The sequence below is a fragment of the Leuciscus leuciscus genome (assembly GCF_965113295.1).
Source record: "Leuciscus leuciscus genome assembly, chromosome: 19".
Taxonomy (NCBI): Eukaryota; Metazoa; Chordata; class Actinopteri; order Cypriniformes; family Leuciscidae; genus Leuciscus; species Leuciscus leuciscus.
In genome coordinates, this window is record NC_138743.1 from 23,779,323 (window position 1) to 23,798,641 (window position 19,319).

Genomic DNA, 19,319 nt, shown 5'->3' on the forward strand with positions numbered 1-19,319 from the left:
TGTCTGTCAAAAGGCATTCCTTTTTTAATCAGCTTTAAGGGGTTGGAAAAAAAATTCAAACCGTTTTGAATGCCGAGAAAACTAGCAGTTTGTGAATTATAAGGAATAAATAATAGATATGGATAATAGATATGCACTGTGGGCATTATACATATCTCTTATAACCAAAATTTTAATATTAAATTCACTTCAACACACCGGGCTATCCATGAAATCACCGTCTTTATAATTCTAGCTTCTTTGTGACTGACAATAATATTACTCCACACTAGAGGCCGCTCTCGTCGTCACAACCCATCGTCGTCACTACCGGTGAGTTCTTCTCAAATTAATTAGATTAAAATGGGCGGGGTGTAGCGGCCCAGACGTTTTCTATTATTGGTCAAGTACAATGTGTATAAATAATCATGTTCATATTTTAAATCACCACTTTGTAATATCAATTTATTGGCTATTAGTTTCTCAGTGTGATTATTCAGGTGCAAATTATTTTCCAAACCGATGCTGAAGCAGCGCATAGACACGTGGTAACAGTTACTTTTCTCCGCGTTGGCACGATCGGACCAATAACAGTCGAATGTAATTACTGTGGTAAGGAATTTCTAAAATAATTTTATAGAAATAACTGAGGCGGATTTTTCTGTTTGTTTGTCAGATAACAATCATTGAAATTAGCTCGTTTCAATTTTTATATTTTATAGTGTACATGTATCGTTAATAACCAAATACATGTTCACGGAATTGAATGTGACTCAATGGGCGACTGAGCTGTCTGAGCCACCAAACACCCCTTGGTGGTGATATGATGTGAAAGCTTAAGCTAATAATAACATTTGCCGTCGCGTGGTTCATGTTGTGCGTACAGTTCTGTCTAAAACCCGATGGCAGCGCACCCGTCCTCCTTTGGCTCATAACAGAAACTGAATGGATGTAACAAATACAAATTTTATATTCTGCTGAACTCTGTGTGACAGAAGGCAGCGCAACATACGCAGGTAACTTAAGCCTTTCCCTTCACTCTGTTAGACGAGAGCTGTGTGTTTATGTGGCAAAGCATCAGCATTTATTGCACACTTACTGCTGCTTTGTTATTGATGTTTGACCCATCAAGTGTTTGTCAAGCTACAAATGAGTTAAACCGTCTTATACTTGAACTATTTTGCACTTAAACTTGCAAAAGCACCTCTGCAGAGCTGTGGTCACTTTTATAAGGTCCTTCAAGGTCCACACATGTTTATTAAAGTTTGACCTATTGCACCACCAGAGTTATGTTCTCTTTTCATATTTCTGTCATCCTGCAATAACAAAAAAAATAAATATGCTTTGGTCAATTTTAATTGACACAAAAAGTGATAATTTTGCCAATTTATGTAGTTTATTAGATAAACGGAAATTATGGCATACTCATAATTATGGCATACTAAGTCATAATTATGAGATTAAAAAGTCTTAATTATTTTCTGTCACAATTATGACTCAGCATGTCATAATTTAGACTGTCATAATTTTTTAATTAGTATGTCATAATTATGACTTAGAATGTCATAATTTCGACTTTTTAGTGCCGTCAAATCGATTAATCGTGATTAATCACAACTTACATAAAAGTGTGTATATATATATATATATATATAATATACACACACACACACACACACACACACACACATATTATTTATTTACAAACTTTTATGTTAGATGTGATTAATCGATTTGACAGTACTACATTTTTATTCTCATAATTATGATTTTTTTTTGTGGCAAAAATGGGCTTTTATAGCCTTGCGTCTCGTGCACGAGGTGATAACTGTAACTTAAAAAATTAATAAGCTTGTGTTGTGTTATTAAGGAAGTCTGCATGTTAAAGCAGTATCATACCGGATATTCAAAAATATTCTCAGGTACTTTATTATTGATTATAACTTATAGATTATAGTACTTATACATTATTTTTATTAACTATAATTGATTATTTACACATTGTCAAGAACATTAACAGGATGCCTAACAGGATCATCAACCTTAACATTTTGTATATAAAGAATTTCATTCAGACTTGAAATTAAAGCTTGCATTGATTTGGGTGTCAATTTTAAGTTAAGTTTGAAGTCATCAAAATTGTAAAAGTTCTTTATTAAAATTTTAAGTTTGGGTGTAATTAAAATCAGATCAATGTTTACAGTTGTCTCTTGTTGTTTCACATCAATAATACTTCACCTAAAGGAAGATATCATAACATACAAGTAAAGTGATGGAAAGTAAAATTCACTATAAAAGAAAACAAACTAAAATTATTTCTATTGTTTTACATTTTTATCCAATAGAAATAGTTTTATGCTCAGTTGTTTCCTTTATGGTATTTTAATGTAATTAATTGAATTCATAAAACTTTTAACTTTTTAATCAAACTTTTAGAATGTAAACAAATGAAAATTTAACAAGAGGATATTGCATATTCTCGGTTGCTGCACAACGGAGGGTTTTTAATATACATGCATACATATATATATATATATATATATATAACTTATATATTTCGGTCATAATTTCTTTTAACCAAACTAAAAAAAATTCACTTTGTGAGAATATGAATGGAAGAAGGATATCAATCCAGAATTTCCCAACCTGTAAAACTAGTTTTAGGACACGCCTCCTTTTCTAGTAAATGAACAGCTACTTACAGAAAGAGGAAGTGCTGCAATCTCATTCTCTTGTTTTGTGTATCATGTCTACTGGTGAGTACATTGCGTTTCGGGTTATTTTATAGGTATACTTTTTGATTTTCTAGCTGTGCAGCGTGACATTTAACCCTCAATGATTGTGCGGCAGTTGGCCTGTAGGGGTTTGACCTCTCACCTGTGTGCGGCAGTCAGACTGAACTGGAGATCTCCAAAGATGGCCAGACCAAGCTCAAGTAGGACACCAGCACTTTGAGGAGATTGCTGAAAAGATTTTTTGGGGGGATGTTGTGTTAATGCCTGTGAACTAAATGATTTGCAATTTGTATTTATTTGCAGATTTAACAAAATTTCGTAAGGAGTTTGCTAAAGCAAAGCACATTGCTATCATTACGGGGGCTGGAGTGAGTGCAGAGAGTGGTGTACCAACCTTTAGAGGACAGGGGGGCTATTGGAGGAAATGGCAGGCACAGGTAACACACACACACACACACACACACACGTTGGGTACCCATGTTTTATGGGGACTCTCCATAGACATAACGATTTTATACTGTAAAAAACTGTACATTCTATCGCCCTACACTAACCCTACCCCTAAATCTACCCGTCACAGAAAACGTTCTGCATTTTTACATTTTCAAAAAAAGCTGAAACTTTATTCCTTCATAGAAGCATGCAGGAGGCTTGAGTTGGATCTTTTAAGCAGAAGAAATTCTTTATTGAGATCTTCGCGGCTGTAGTTTTTTCTCAAGCTAATCTAACATTATACATTGTAGGTTATATACCTTCCAAGGGGGAGGGACTTTTGGAGGTGGAGACACATTCAAACAAAGCAATCAAATGTAGGGATGATTTGATTCTATCAAGTGAAAACCGGTTAGGCAGGTTATCTGGCTTGCTCAAGAGAAACAGGCCCAATCAGCATAACACTATCATTTCAAATTGCATAGACGCTAATCTCATCAGTCTGAGTGAAACTGGGACTCCGAGAGCCATTAAAGACAATAAAGAGAAAACAGCAATTGCAACTTTGCTGAGCAGAATCATTCGTGTGATATCATCATCATCTTAACCTTAAAAGCTAAATCAGTATTCTTCACCGTGATGTTTATGTAAGGAAGCATATCTGAAATAGATTCTTAAATTTGTTATTCCACAGGATCCTTGAGGACAAGGATTTTGGATATTGGCATCTTTGTGGGGATCATTTTGTCCCTATACCATAGGGATTGCCAAGACCACGCACACACACGCGCACACACACACACACACACACACACACACACACACACACACACACACACACAATATTTGCAATGTGTATGTACTGTATCTGTAGACAATATAGAAAAAAAGAAGGTTAAAATAGTTCCTCTATTAGCAAGCTGTTTTAGCAGATATTAACAAAATATGACTTATACCAAGTTTTTTTTTTTTTTTTTGGCTGAGGGACACTGTTGATATTATAAAGGCAGCTGTATATTTATTTTATGTAAAAATTCCATTTATACTGGGAGAGTGATATATTAGATAACTAAATAAAAAAAGTTTCCATAATTAAATAATAATCATGAAATAAAAATCATTATACTAAAACAAATAGTTAAAATATCATCTGAAAAATATATTGTTTCAATATTTAAAAAGATTTTAGAAAAAGATTTAGAAAAAAATTATTACATTTAGTAAATGTAAAAAATTAATATGTATATGTGCCTGAGGCTTGAGTAACAGCGTGAGTACAAGGAGTAACCAAGCTCTGTTTCACAATATAAATAAGCCTAAATGCACTTCTCAATGAAGGGATTGGTTGAATCTCATTGAATCTGTGTGAGACTTTAAAAAGCAGTGAAAAAGTTGCAGTAGTAGGGTACCCGTGTATATTCAACTGCATGTCTTTTCTTCAATTTATGTTTCAGTGTTATATACAAATGGGCCTGTAAAAGATAGTTTACATATTGCATTGTAAATAATGACTGTAAACTTTGAACGTCTATTTGACAGATCTAACCAAATCTGTCAGGCTTCCTATAACAGAGCACATAAACAGTAACCTACTGTAGTCACAACAGATGTACGCAAGTAAACATTAATAATAATAACAAAAAAAAAATTGTGGAGATGGAATGTGTAAATGTTTTTTTTGGGGGGGTTTTCCTTTTAAAGGACCATCTCTTGGTCTTTCACCTCTCGTTGTCTTTCAGGACTTGGCAACCCCTGAAGCTTTCTCTCGAGATCCTTCTTTAGTGTGGGAATTTTACCATTACAGGCGTGAGGTGGGTCACACATTACTGACTAAATGGCTACCAATATCATAATGCCATTTTTTTTTTTCTTTCAGTGACCAATTCACTTTAGTAATTATGCATTTGATAATGTGGTCAAATAGAAATACTTGGATTAAGTTAATTATTATTTGCTAATATATGCAGGTAATGCGCAGTAAGATGCCGAACCCAGCACACCTGGCTATAGCGGAGTGTGAGTCCCGTCTCAGCCAGCAGGGGCGCTCTGTTGTGATCATCACTCAGAACATCGATGAACTGCACCATCGCGCTGGTTCCAAACACGTCTATGAGATCCACGGTGAGACGACGGCTACTCAAACCAGGCCTTGATCATGTCACCATTATAGTACATTTATTTTTGGCTAAAATCTGATTAACAGAACTGAAAATGATTGGTCATCCATTTGGAGGGTGTCCCATCTTTCTTTCCATACAACCAATCCTTCTCATTTTGGTTCTTCTCTTCAACTGATATCTCTCTCTTTTGTCTATCTCTCTCTAGGTAGTCTATTTAAAACTCGCTGCATGAGCTGTGGAGAAGTCAAAGCCAACCACAAGAGTCCAATCTGTCCTGCTCTGGAGGGGAAAGGGTAGAGCTCACACAAACACATCACCATTATTTTATCAAATATTTAAACCACAAGAGACTGCACTCTCCTTATATGCTCCTTATTGTCTTTCTTTTTTCCAATCCTCAGAGAGCCTGACCCCAATGCCAAGGATGCCAGAATTCCAGTTGAGGACCTGCCCAGGTTTGTGAGCGTGTTTGTTGTTAAAGATAGGATTGGCAATTTCGGAGAGGCTAGCTTTAAAAGCATAAGATCCCACCCTCCCTTCAGAGCGTCTCCAAAGCCATGCCCCCTTCAAAACACATACACGCGTACAGCGGAGTCTGCAAAGCTTCACGAGATGAGAGACGGCGTGAAACTACCTCATGTCTCAAAGCACATAACATTACAATAATAATGAACGTAAACAACTTACAGAGCTTTGACTTGTACCACCTGACTGCTGCAGATTCATTTTTGGCGTTAATAGTGTTGACATAGAAACGCATAAATCTCCAAAAAAACAGCTCCAATAGAACGTCACGGGTTGCCGTTTTGTAATTACGGTTATGACACGGCGTGAACATTGCATAAGATTGTTGTTTTGGTTCAAGAGGAACTGTAAATGGCGGCTGCTGTTTGTTTACGGCGCCCGGTGACTGTGCTTCTAAAACTCTGCATAGCCTCACGAAACGTGATGATGACGTGTGATGCTTGCGCGAGCAGGTGCGCGGAGGTATGGAGATACATATGTTGACAAGCAGGTAGGACATCGTATGGTTGGACAGACATATTTGGTCCTAAAACTTTCACAGAAGATATGTACATTAATGAAGATATGTTTTAATATTTGAGACCACTTCTATTATTGATTGCTATCAGGATGTGAAGAGTTTCAAACAGTATAATAAAAACTGTTTATTAAAACAAATTGCCTAACCTACTTTTAAATGCAGATCAGTAGAGCGTGATGATAGGTCAGAAATTGCGGCACCTTGTAAAATGTAGCTCTTATGGGCAAATATTTAATAAACGCAGTTGTGTGGAAGTCTGCAAAACCTTCTGCATGGGTTCAGAATCTGATTTTTTAACCGTTTTACTTTGTAAGAAACTGAGAATTACACTATTGTTTAGTTTGGGGTTTTGAAAGAAAATAATACTTTTATCCAGCAAGGACAAATTAAACTCATCAAAAGTAATTTTTTAAATGCTATTCTTTTAAACTTTCTTTTTTAATTTATTTAAGAATCCTGAAAAAAAATGTTTTCACAAAAACATTAAGCAACCGTTTTAAACATTGATGATAATAAGAAATGTTTATTGAGAACCAATATAATATATTCAAATATAAAACAGCCGTAATTGTTGTTATAATATTTCATATATACAACTCTTAGACTGCTTCCACAAAAAACTTTCATTGCCCACTCCTGCCTACAAATCAGGAATTATGTATTGTGCCGCAATAAATCTAATCAGATACTGGTGGAATGCAAACCTCTAGTTTGCTTTACTGTAAACATATTGTAAGGCTGTTTAATGTAGAGAAGGAGGGAGGGAGGCTAGTCATGTAATACGAAATTAGGACTGTTTTGATCCAAGAAACCTCAAAAACATTATAGACTTCAGGGGTAAATTATGTAACACACACACACACACACACACACACACACACACATGCATAATAATGTAATCAAGCTTTAGTAACACCTTTTTTCCAACAGTGGGCAGCAGATATCCATGTGTCTATTAATGCTTCAAAGATGTTAGTTTTGCAGTTTGTGTTTGTAGGTGTGAAAAGAGGGGCTGTAATGGCTTGCTGAGGCCTCATGTGGTTTGGTTCGGAGAGACTTTAGATTCAGATATTCTCACCGCTGTGGAGGAGGAGCTGGAAAAGTGTGATCTCTGCTTAGTGGTGAGTGACCACACATGAATGCATGAAACTGCAGAAATTACCTAGTGAGCTGCATACCCAGAAAGCATTTTTGGGCATCAAAACTGTGACAGAAGCTACGCTGCAACATTATTCTGCCTTCTATAATACCTTATTTCAAAGAAATCCGAAATTAGCATCACATTACATGCATTTTATCAAATTGTTAGCTTAGCAACAGGCTAGCATCAGACTCCACTGGAATCAATTAGTGGAGATTAGTTATAGTCAGAAATTACGTTAAGTAAAGTTTCATGAACTTCCAGTGAGTCATATGTTGATTCAGTTAACTTAATTCAGTGAAGGATTCATCAGACTGATTCAAATCAGTAAAATGAATCAATTAAAGAAGCTGTCCCGAGTCATTTGTCCGTGAATCGGACTTTGCTGAGTTTGTTTTTGTGTGCAGTCTTTTTATTTCCTCACATTCAATTCTGCAAGTTTTGCAAATCAAGACTGAAGAAATACATTCACAAATCGGGTACATTTTGATTTTGGGTAAAATGTGTTTGTTTTTTTCCTTGCAGGAAACACTGGCATAACCTCAATAGAAATCATACTCATAAAATGATTACTGGTTAACATATTAGTTTATTGTTTTAACCAGTATATGGCCCACTTCTATTTGTTAGGTGCTGTGATAGTTAAAAGAAGAAGAAGAAGTGTTGTTTATATAGCGCCTTTCCGTAGCTCATGGTCACTTTACATTGTACAATACATTTACAAACATACACACACATTGCAAACACAAAAGGACACACATAGCCACATTATCCAAAATGCATGTTAAATAGATATGTTTTTTTTTAGTCTTGATGGTTGCCACAGATGAGGTATTACGAAGTGTAGGGGGTTAAGTTAGAATGCCGCCTAAGAAGGTAGCTGCCTATTTAGACTGCAAGAGAGCTCACTAGGTATTAGAACAGAGCATAAGTGTCTGCCTAAAACATTTACTACACAATCTCATCAATTCCAAACACAGATGTGTGTTTTTTTGACAGCTTTACGTAAAGAATTTTTCATCTCCAACTGTATTCTCTGTGCGTCACATTGTTTTCCTGTCTCCAGGTGGGCACCTCCTCCATAGTTTACCCAGCGGCCATGTTCGCTCCTCAGGTGGCGGGTAGAGGAGTGCCTGTAGCTGAATTCAACATGGAGTGCACACCTGCTACTAAGCGCTTTAAGTAAGACACACTATTACGCAAACTATCTCTTTACATGAGTCATAGAGATGCCTCTCAGTCAGCCCATTTAAGAGGAAAACGCATAGATGCTCTAGCGCACACAAGCTTTCACATGCGCATGGACTCTAAGTGACACATTTGAGCAAACAATGAACCATTGAAATTGAACACCTGTGTGTGGTTTATTTGAGATGTGTTTCTCACCAACAGATATCACTTTGAGGGTCCTTGTGGCACCACACTGCCTCCCGCACTGGAACGGCACGAGAGCGAGGCCATTTAAGGAGAAAGAAGGCATGACCCATTCGTTCATGCCCACTGTGTTTAGCACTTTAACTGAGAGCACATGAACAGGGACTGGTTCATGCCTTCTTGTGATTGGTTTTCCTATGGCTTGTTTGCACGGCTATGAAGATTTACAGCAAAATTTGGCCTAAATAATGTCTTTACTTGGCCTATTTGGCAGCATTTTGTGAAAGTTGTGTTATTGGCCGAGGTTCTCCTTAGTAGATTTGTTCCAGTTGAGAAACTTCTGGGTAGATCATTTACAGTGTTCCCACAGTCATGGAAAACCTGGAAAAAACAGATGATTTTATAATTGTAATTTCCAGTCAAGGAAAAGACAAGGAAATTGAAAGTCTCGAAAACTTATGGAAAGTTCTATCATGAGTGATTTTTTTTTTTTTTACATGATCCGCTGTAAAATATTGAATCATCTAGAAATAACTGGTTGGAAAAATTATGGTAATTCATTGGTCAAATATTTTGAGAACCCTGAACATAGGACTAGAGGCCAGTGAAATGCATTTATTTGAAATGAAATGATCATAAAATAAAGTGTTCAATGGAACATGAGCCTGATGATTGATTATCCTTTAAATTCTTTGGTTTGAGTTAGTTTTTCCTGATAAAAATTATGATTGAGATTTAAAATATGATTTAAAAAAAGCTCTAGGTTTGCTATATTTGTTTGTTGACTTGCACAGTTTGTACAATTAAATTTATGATAATGTCTAATATAATTATAATGGTTATAATAAAATAAATTACAATATTTTAATTATGATTATTATTACTAGTAGTAGTATTGCTAAATAAAACCAAATAAAGTAAAATTACTATTGTAATATTTCAGTGTATTAAAAAAAAACATTTTTATCTTTTTATTTTACAGTACAGATTTATATATATATATATATATATATATATATATATATATATATATATATATATAAATAGCCAAGTTATTTTGGTGGAAAACTGTAGGAATTGCAGCACAAATATTGAATTAAATCTGAGCCTTTAAGCTCTAAACTATAATTTTTTTTTAATCGTGCAGCTGTAGTTTTTGATTTTTATATGAAAGTATGAAATTTTAAATAGAGCTTTTTTTTTTTCGTCGTTGGTTGGCTTACAGTATGTTGCAGAAGGAGGATTTTTATTTATTTTTGTCAAAGTCAATAGGCGAGTTTGAGTGAGTGTGTGTTTGTGTGTCTGTTTTAGCACACGCACCCTGTGGCATTGGGTCACCTTGATTCTGTCTAGTCCAATGCCAGATTCCATGATTTCCAGCAGGAAATCTCTCTCTCACGCTCTCTCTTTCCCTCTCTCTTTCCTTGTCATTACTTGACAACCAAGCAGCAGAAAATATACATTTTATTTTACACCTCTTGGTCCAACTAGGGTGTTCTGCTTACCTGTGTATACAAATTCACGCTTGCATGTTAACACAGGACTGTGGAATAATGCTGAGTGAGTCGCTTGACTTATTTGATTTACAAATGTGCAACAGAATGCATGTTTGTGTATAAGAAATTGAATGTGTCTTCAGCTACTCTGTTTAAAATGCTTTTTTGTTGTTGGTATTTATATGTGTGAGATTGGTGGAGGTGGGGGGGTATGTCTGTGTTTGTAAATGATAAATGAGTGTGTAGTTTTGAGGTGTGTAACCGATAGTGTGTGTGCATTTGGTCTCCTGGAGAGAGAGGCTCATTAGTTTCTGAGGCGATGAGAGAGGTCTGCTCCAAAAATAACACGCACCATTTCCTGTCCATTAAACCACAATTTCACACCAATCTGAGCTTAACGACGTACGCGCGCGCGCATGCACAATAAATATCTCCCCCGACATACGCTTAGCCTCTAAAATCCTCTGAGACCCAAAACATCAATCCTACACACACATACACGCACGGTCCCATTACATATCGATTTCACACCAATCTGAGCGTCTCCCCAGTCTGGGCTTGTTGGAGGACAGGGATAGGGCGATGCAGGAGGATAAGGATGGACTAATGGATAGAAGGACGATGCAAGTGGGAGAGACGTATGGTGTGATATGGCTCGTGTTGTTTTTCTGCATAATTTAACTTTTTCATATTTTGCCTTTTTTATTATTATTAATTCCTGGATGATCTAGACTGTTCGCACATCACTGAAAACTGGAAATAACAGGACATTTAAAAATGATCATTTCTAGGCCTAGAAAATCAAGTCATTCATATTAATAAATCCTTGGAAAGACAATTGAAATCTCTATTGTGAATATTAATTTTATTATTATTATCTACTCCAAAACATTTAATCAGCTAGAAATTCTGAGTGAACTAGTAGAATTGTGTGTGTATGTGTGAGAGAGAAGTCTATGTAACATGGTTTTAACTTTGGCAAGAAATCACAATTAACAGTTTATTTTCTTAATAATTATCTGGTTGTGATTGTTCCATCAATGCATTTTTTTTTTTAAATGACCACATAATCTTTAATAAAAATAACATTACTTACTGTAATATGACAGACTTCTCTGTCGACGTTTGCAAGGTCTCACTGTAGCCAGTTGCATTCAGATCTGTCTCCATTCTGATATGAAATGCTCACAATCCAATCAGTTACCAATAATCAATCTATGAAATCAAGTCCCACCCTACATTTTTTTTCTTGTTTGATAATCCGTTTCACTCGGACATATGTATTGGAAGTTAAGTTGGCCGCAATTTCCATTTCATGCCAACTTTAAAAATCCCTGCCAAGTCATCATTAGAGGCTGAAAAAAATCATGGAAATTCCCTGATAAATTAGTGTGGGAACTCTGAATCTAGGTCTGAAGAGCTGTGAAGTTGAACTGAGGAAAGCAGATGCACTATCAGGCCTCAGAAAGACGTTTTCTTTCAAATAAGATAACCATAAAATATTAAAATAAAGTGTCTGTGGGTTTCAATATATGTGATTAAAAGTTGATGAGTGCAGAGAAGGGTGTAGTCCAGGTTAGGACGAGGTCCGGCAGTCACATGTGCTCCCCTCATGGTCTGGCGACTTCTTGATCTCAACTTCCCTTTGACAGGTCCTAGAAGGGAATGTTAGGGGATTCTTACTGCACACTTTATTTTCCCCTTTTTAATGTTATGTTCCTTTTATTTAAATTAAATGGCTCTCTGAGCCACAAGGGCATCATTAAGGAAGAATGAATCAAATTGAATCTTTATTTATTACTGGACAACAAGGAGCAGTGGGATTTATTTCCATTACTGTCACGTTCTGTGGCCATAAAACAGTGCAACTTATTACAGGGACAGTCCCCCTGGAGCAACTTGGGGTTAAGTGTCTTGTTCAAGGGCACAATTGTGAAGACTCATGGGTCTCTTCTAATGGGAATCAAACCAAAAACCTTCCAGATTATGGCTTGAGCCTTATAATATCCACTCCAAACCCTTGGTTATCGCAATCTCACAATAACGCTTTACCAGTCTAGACGCTTTTGGCTAATTGCAGAGATGCCTACTCAGTAGAAGCTTAGCTTTCAGGTTTAGCTAAAGGAAATAGAGACCCAAATGACCTCATGAGTATCCTTAACATCTGTCTTGGACTATTGTCCCCTCAGGCTTCAGTGCTGTCAACATCATCCCTGTGCCGTTGCAGTTACCCATAACCAAGGAGGTCTAATAAACCTGAAGAGAGCGATCCATTAGTATTCATCTCAGTTTCAGAAACTATTTCTTTAGCCAATCATGTTATTAGTCACCAGGCATTTATAGATCAAGACGGGTGGTAGGTTAAAAAAAATGGTCGAACTGAGTATCTGTGAGCAAAGTTGGAAGTTTGCTCACAGATACACACCTCCTGTGCCGCAAATGGCAAAACCAAAACAAATATTTATTTTTGCTGCGCTGCTGCGATCACGCTCAATTAAAGTGAAAGTACACTTTTGATGGACAAAATAAATATGATTTCACACAAAAAGTGCCTAAAATGGACATAATTTGCATGTCTAGTGTGTTTTAACAAGAACTGGAGTAGGTTATGTCAGAAAAGAAAATGAAGACTCAAAAATATTTTTAGAAAATGTACCCATTTAAACTTGTTTTTATTATTCACTTTGGGTAAAAGTATATGGTGTTTTATAAAAATGTTTTTTTATAGAAAATAAAAAAAAATTGTGTGCTGTAAAGTGGTTAGAAAAAATGAAATTGGAATCGGCTAAAATCTGTATCGGCAGGTCAAACTCAATGAAAAATCGGAATCGGCCTAGAAAATTGTAATCAGTGCATCTCTATAATATTTCTGATTGGCTGGTATCAAACACCATCACATAATCTGATGTTCACCTAGATGTTTTATTTATTTATTTCCACCTTTGCCGTATTGTTGATGGGTTCAATAACACATCCTGCAAAAGGGGGGCCTTGGCCAGAACCTAGTGGTATTTCGGGGCCCTTGGGCCTTGGCATGGAAAAGTTTGGGAACCCCTGGCCTAGGTCACTGACAACCAAAAGTTGTCCTTCAAAATGTTGGCAGTGAAGTGTGTACCCTGATCTAAATGAATGTGATAGGGGTTCCTCAATGGTAAATGATAAGAGTACAGTAAGCAATAACAGTTTCCACACATCCAGAAAACTGTGGTGTCCCCTTGGCACTTGTGAAGTCCACTTGGACACTGAAATGGATTTGCAGATATTTGGAAGCTGTGTCACAGTCTTTATCCATATTTTGTCAGGAAATGTTGAGTCTGAACCCCTTTTTTTGGGTTGTAGGTTCACTAAAAGCCCTCTATACGATCACAAAGTTGTTTTACAATAGTAGCATCAAAAGAGAAGTTGGTGGCCATTTCTTTTTAATACCAAGTAGGACATACAGGATCGTGAGGTCCCAATTATGACTGCCAAGGTTCTGGTCCTTTACAATATTTTTTAGAAGTTGCTTTGTGGGAAAGAATTAGTTCTGGATTGAGAGTGGCATAATCAAGGAGAGCTTTGGTATATTCATGACTCTGGGTATACTTTAATTGCAGACCATCTCAGTACACTGGAAGGGCACATTAATGAAGAGTAGTACAACCAATGGTCTAGAAATTGTCTAACTGAAGCGAAGCTTCTAGTCCTCTCCATTGGAATCAGTCCTTGCAGTGTACAGCGTTGTAAGCATTAAGTTTGTGTCAACTTCATCAATCTTCTTGGGATGAACCACCTACTGTTCTCACCATGCCTGAACACAGCTAAATATAAAATACCATTTTTAGTTTAAAGTATAAATTCCTGCCCTCATTTCAGCTTGACAGAATGCAATGTTGTTCAAGGCAGGATACAAATGATCAATACTTTCTCAGATTTCAAAGTAATGAGTATCATTCTCTGATATCAAAACTGATATCAGTTGGCTAATGTGTGGATAAAATCAAGTCTTCAATCTATTAGAGTCTTTAAATATATTAAAGGCCCACTGAAGTGCCTTAAAACACGCATCATTATTCAATGTGTTGACATAGTTTCCACTGAAACAGGCATAGTGGGACATATCAAATAGCTCCTCCCATGTTTTAAAATAGCCAATAGCGTTTTGTTTACATCGAAGCTCGGCCAGAGCCGTTGAGTTCGGCAAAGCCGCAGAGTTTCCTCCTAATCTTTAACCGTTTCTATTCCTAATCTCCTCCATATTGCTGTAAAATATAGAATTCTGTGCAGAATTCATATACGTTCGATGAGTTTTCTGGTTTGCGCCAACTAGCACATACCTGCTCGGTGCTATCGTGTCTCTGGACCAGAACAGACAGTTCATGTGACACTAACGTAAAACCAGACTTCATTCGCTCCAATGGAAAGCATATTTACACTGTCTGAATCATTCCCTATCCCCTATATAGTGCACTATGTGCCATTCACCATGTAGAAAATAGTAAATGTGTGAACAAATGGCTGATTTTATCCGCAGCATCATCGTCCATTTTTTTAAATGTAGGGGCGGGACATTTCAGATTCTATAGAGCATTTGATTGGACAGAAAATGTGATGAGAAGCTGAAGTGCAGGGTGATGTAATCAAAATCATTGATCCATATTGGCGGAAGTGAGAGACTAAGGTTTGAATGCTTATATTTTCTAAATGTAAATTTTGGAGCACACTAGTTTATATATAACCTTAAAGGTGAACTAAGTAAGTTTTTTACCTTAACCGAACAGCTTCCGAGTCATTGGAATAGTTATATGACTTTTTTCGGGTTCAATTGTTGTCATCTCGCACCCCCCAAGCGCCTGTGAGCCGAAAACCACCCTTGCAACTTTGAGCCGGCGGGCCGCCGGCCGCAGCGTCAGGAAGTATTGCATGATATCAGGTCTCGCGATGTAACGAATTGCTTTACGGCAAAAAAAACGGCTAAAATTCTGTCATTATTGCGCTCCCCCACACTGTTCGAATCCGAATGAAGAAGACGTTTTAAAGAATTTCCCATCTGCTTTGATGTCGTTGATCTACTACCCTCTGGTATCCGAGAGTCGCCAACGAGTTTTTCGACAGTGTTGTCAAATATCTATTCCGAAGCTGTAGGGGGAGCTCTATAGAGAAACCTGTGAGCAAAAAGCGAGAATACAGCGAAGAAATTCCCGAAACTGCATAGCCCTGCTTTAAGGCTAACATATACATACTAAAAGCCAAAAAACATCAATTTTGATTTCATGGGGACTTTAAATCTATAAATGTACTTTTAAGAAAGACAACCCACGCTTCAAGAAAATTCACTGTTTAGGGAGTAACAGAATGGGCATAAATGGAACTGATTTGGAATAGCTGGAATTCTAAGCACTGACTGTTGTACTGTAATGGAGAATTTCTTTTTTGGGGTTTGGCTTTCACCAAGGGCAGGCTGGTGCATGTGGCTTCTGTGTAATAGCAGGAGGGAGTCTCAACACTTTACTGTGGCTCTCAGCTAGAGGTTGGTGAAACACACAGTTTTTTGTCAGCCTGGAATTCGAACACATTTCTCACTTACCCTTTTAGTGATGCCATTCTGATGGATTGTAAGGTTATTTTTTTCAAACGTCAAAGATAAGAACAATAAATGTGTTTAGGAGTGGTGGGATAGTACAAATAATAATAGTTAATACAAACAACAAAATATAAATATATAGAATACTGAGAAAATATAGACACGGTAAAATGTTATATTAAGGGTAGCACCAAAGAGAGTTGGAGGAAGAGACAAAACATTTAGGAATATAAATGGGAGAAATCTTAACACCATGTCCTCACCAGTCGCAACACAAGCAATTTCGAACATGAAAATGGGGGATGACCTGACAATCAATCACAAAACACAGCCAATCAGAATATTTATCTCTGCTTGTGCACACTCGCTGTCACAGAAGAGTGTAAAACTACAACCCATTCTCATTACCAAGCCGTCAAAACCTGAAGCATGGGCAAGTGCCTTTAGCAAGACTCTAAAGGTACCCATGAGTCACTGTATCAACGAACATGGAACTCATTTTCTTTCAATGAGAAACCTTTGCCGTTGATACACAGACACCAAGGGCATGGAATTTTATCATCATGAAATTATATATTGAGGTATCATTTTGTCATCATGACATATGTTGGGGTATAAGTTAAACAGCCATAATAATTGTATTTATATTTCACTATTTAGATGTTTTTGACCTCCTAACCCGACCCCTACCCCTAAACTTAACTGTTTGTCAATATAAAACAACATAAATAAAAAACATTTTGGGCATAACTAAGCAGATACAACTGCGGTCACAATTTATTAAAAAATTACAAATACTCCAAGTGTTTGTGTTTGGAACAGACCCAAAAGTGATCACCGATTCTGCCGTAACACTCAAATCACAAACACATTCAAAAATTGCTTTACAGTGGTCACTTGTGAAATGCCATTGGCTCTCGTGTGTCTTATGACTGATTGTAATGTAATATATTATGGAAATGTAATGAGTTGTGGCTGTTGTAGTAATGACCGCACAAAGATGAATAGGAATATCCACAAGCAACACGCAGGAGACTCACAAGGAGTAAAGATACACAACCACATAAACATCAACAAGATTGAACAAAGAACCTGGAACGAAGGCTATATATACACAGGGCAAACAAATCAGTAACTATAGAAACAAAGTGGCACACACCAGGAAACTAGGTCAAATTAATGTGACAGGGAACAGAAGAGAACCAAACCAAAACAAAACACAATGAAACTAAGGGCCGTTTACACGACAGCTTTTTATGCGTTTGTTTTTTACTTTTGAAAGCAGGATAAAAAAAACAAAAACAACATAGTTATCATCTCTGTGTAAACGACAAAGATGCGAATTGTGAAAACGGCGACGTCGCATATGATTCTTTACTAAGTGACATCGCCAACTACTGGCCTGGCATGAATAATACAGCGTTTTAATTGTTTCACGGATCCGTGTGAACGGATCGTTTTGACCACATTGTCGTCTGTACGCGAAAGGAAAGGAATTTTTTTTCCGTTTTTAGTACATCAGTGTCATGTAAATATACCCTAAAACAGAACTATACAGAACATAACCTTTACAGTAAATATATATTCGTCTTCAAACTAATTTATGATAGTTTTGTTGCCTGATTTTATTGGTGATTTGAAATGTATTTCAAACACACACAGGTTAGCAGGAATCTTGAAAGAGGCACTTTATTGTCTGTTCATTTATTTTAATACTGTGAGACTTTTTAGGGGGTAAACACATGCATTCAACAAAAGAGTCTCTCATGACCACTTTGTTCTTAACATAGAGACAGAAAATACTTAAATGTGAAGGAGGTCATTGACCATTAGCATTAAAAGAACTAAGGCAATGACAATCCATAGTCTTTTACCAGCCATAATCCAACACAGTCATAAGAGAGAAGTGAGGTTATGGTTGAAGAAATGAACAGAGCATGTGAAATTTTATCACGGCTCTGGTGGGAAAGGGCAGGTGGTGAGTGGGAGAGAGTGTGGAACTGAGATACAACATTGCTGACATGAAGAAGAGTCATGGTGACTGGAGGGAGTGGGGTGAGGTCGGCGGGGGGCGGGGGGCAGAGGGGGGTGCTTCTAGTAAAAACAAGGTCAAGATGTTTGGCAGTTTAGTGTTACGTAGCAGAGAACTAATAGACAGAGAAAAGCCAGATAATGTTGGTGAAACTGGATGATTAAGCAGTTTGCACTTTAGAACTGACAAGTTGAAGGTAGGATTGTACTGAGTATTTGACGCAACATAAGCAAGTGGGGCATGTCTATTTTTGCACCACTTTTGATCACAGCATATGTGTGAATGTGAATGAGAGCCTGCATATTATATGCCCTCTTGTTCTGCTTAGACAATTAGACTGATCTCACTACTTCTGACATGGTTATATAAAATGAGTAATCTGTTCAGTCAGACAGTCAAATCGCATATCGAGCTGATAGCATAAGCTAATATGTGCAAAGGGTTGGAATTTATTTGGGTTATTTTTAGCCTAAATGATCCAAATGTGTCCTGATCTTAGACTAGGGGAGAAAAAAAAAAATGCAACAGCTCATTCAGGCTTAGCAAACTGACAAGAGAAACCCAACCCACTGGCAACACTTCCAATGAGCCATGGACAGAGTGTCACCCTTATTTAAATTTACTGTTATGTTCTTTATAGATCTGATTTGCAAGTAAATGCATGTCTGGCAAATAGAATAAAGTAGCCAAGATTGCAATAATGACCATGCCACATAATTGCATGTTTAGATGCCTTGTAATTTCTATATCTTACAATTGTGACTTCATTTTAATGTAATTGTTCATATATTTCTCAGAATTGTGAGTTTGTTTCATAATTGCACCTATCTAGCAAGTACGATTTTAAATCTTAAAATGTGACTTGATATATCGCAAAATCTCGCAACTGCAACTTTATTTATAAATTTTTACACAATTGAGACTAAGATTGAGAAATTCTCGCAATATGTTTTGTAATTGCAACTATTTCTCATAATTGTGAATTTGTTTATCAATTGCACTTATATATCTTGCAATTGCGACTTTATATCTCACAATATGACTATATTTTGCAACTTTATTTTTGGTAATTGCATCTTTATTTCTTGGAATCACTCATTTATTTCTCTTAATTGTGTATATCGCAATGGTTACTTTATATTACTTAATTGCGACCTTATATCACACAATGTGACTTTCTTATTTTAAACCGTCTCAAAATTATTATTATTATTTATTTTTAAATATTACTATTGAGGAAACTTCAGCCTACTGTAGAACGCGAACAGTAGAACATGTTTTTCAGCAGCATCTTAAAACTTCAAGCTCTGTAATTTTATAAATTAGGCTTTAGATTTTTTCATCTCTTTAATGGTTTAGCAGAGGTTACATGTCAAGTGGTCAAGGCCCCTCTAAAGGTCAC

The 19,319-nt window shown here is 36.6% G+C and overlaps 1 protein-coding gene across 3 annotated transcripts; it reads left to right on the top strand.

The window, feature by feature from the left end:
• The first annotated feature begins 840 nt into the window (after nt 1-840).
• Nucleotides 841-9,495, top strand: sirt5 (sirtuin 5). Of its 3 annotated transcripts, none has more exons than XM_082146904.1 (10): nt 841-995; nt 2,789-2,914; nt 3,018-3,151; nt 4,886-4,957; nt 5,114-5,267; nt 5,472-5,559; nt 5,668-5,721; nt 7,309-7,432; nt 8,519-8,634; nt 8,845-9,495. In XM_082146904.1, the coding sequence occupies exons 2-10, from the start codon at nt 2,815-2,817 to the stop codon at nt 8,915-8,917; spliced, it is 915 nt and encodes a 304-aa protein (XP_082003030.1). In that variant the 5' UTR covers nt 841-995; nt 2,789-2,814; the 3' UTR covers nt 8,918-9,495. The 3 variants fall into 3 exon arrangements, with proteins under 3 accessions (XP_082003030.1, XP_082003031.1, XP_082003032.1); XM_082146905.1 differs by lacking the exon at nt 841-995 and adding an exon at nt 2,649-2,735 and having other exon boundaries at nt 2,830-2,914; XM_082146906.1 differs by lacking the exons at nt 841-995; nt 2,789-2,914 and adding an exon at nt 3,841-4,755 and having other exon boundaries at nt 3,015-3,151.
• The last annotated feature ends 9,824 nt before the right edge of the window (nt 9,496-19,319 follow it).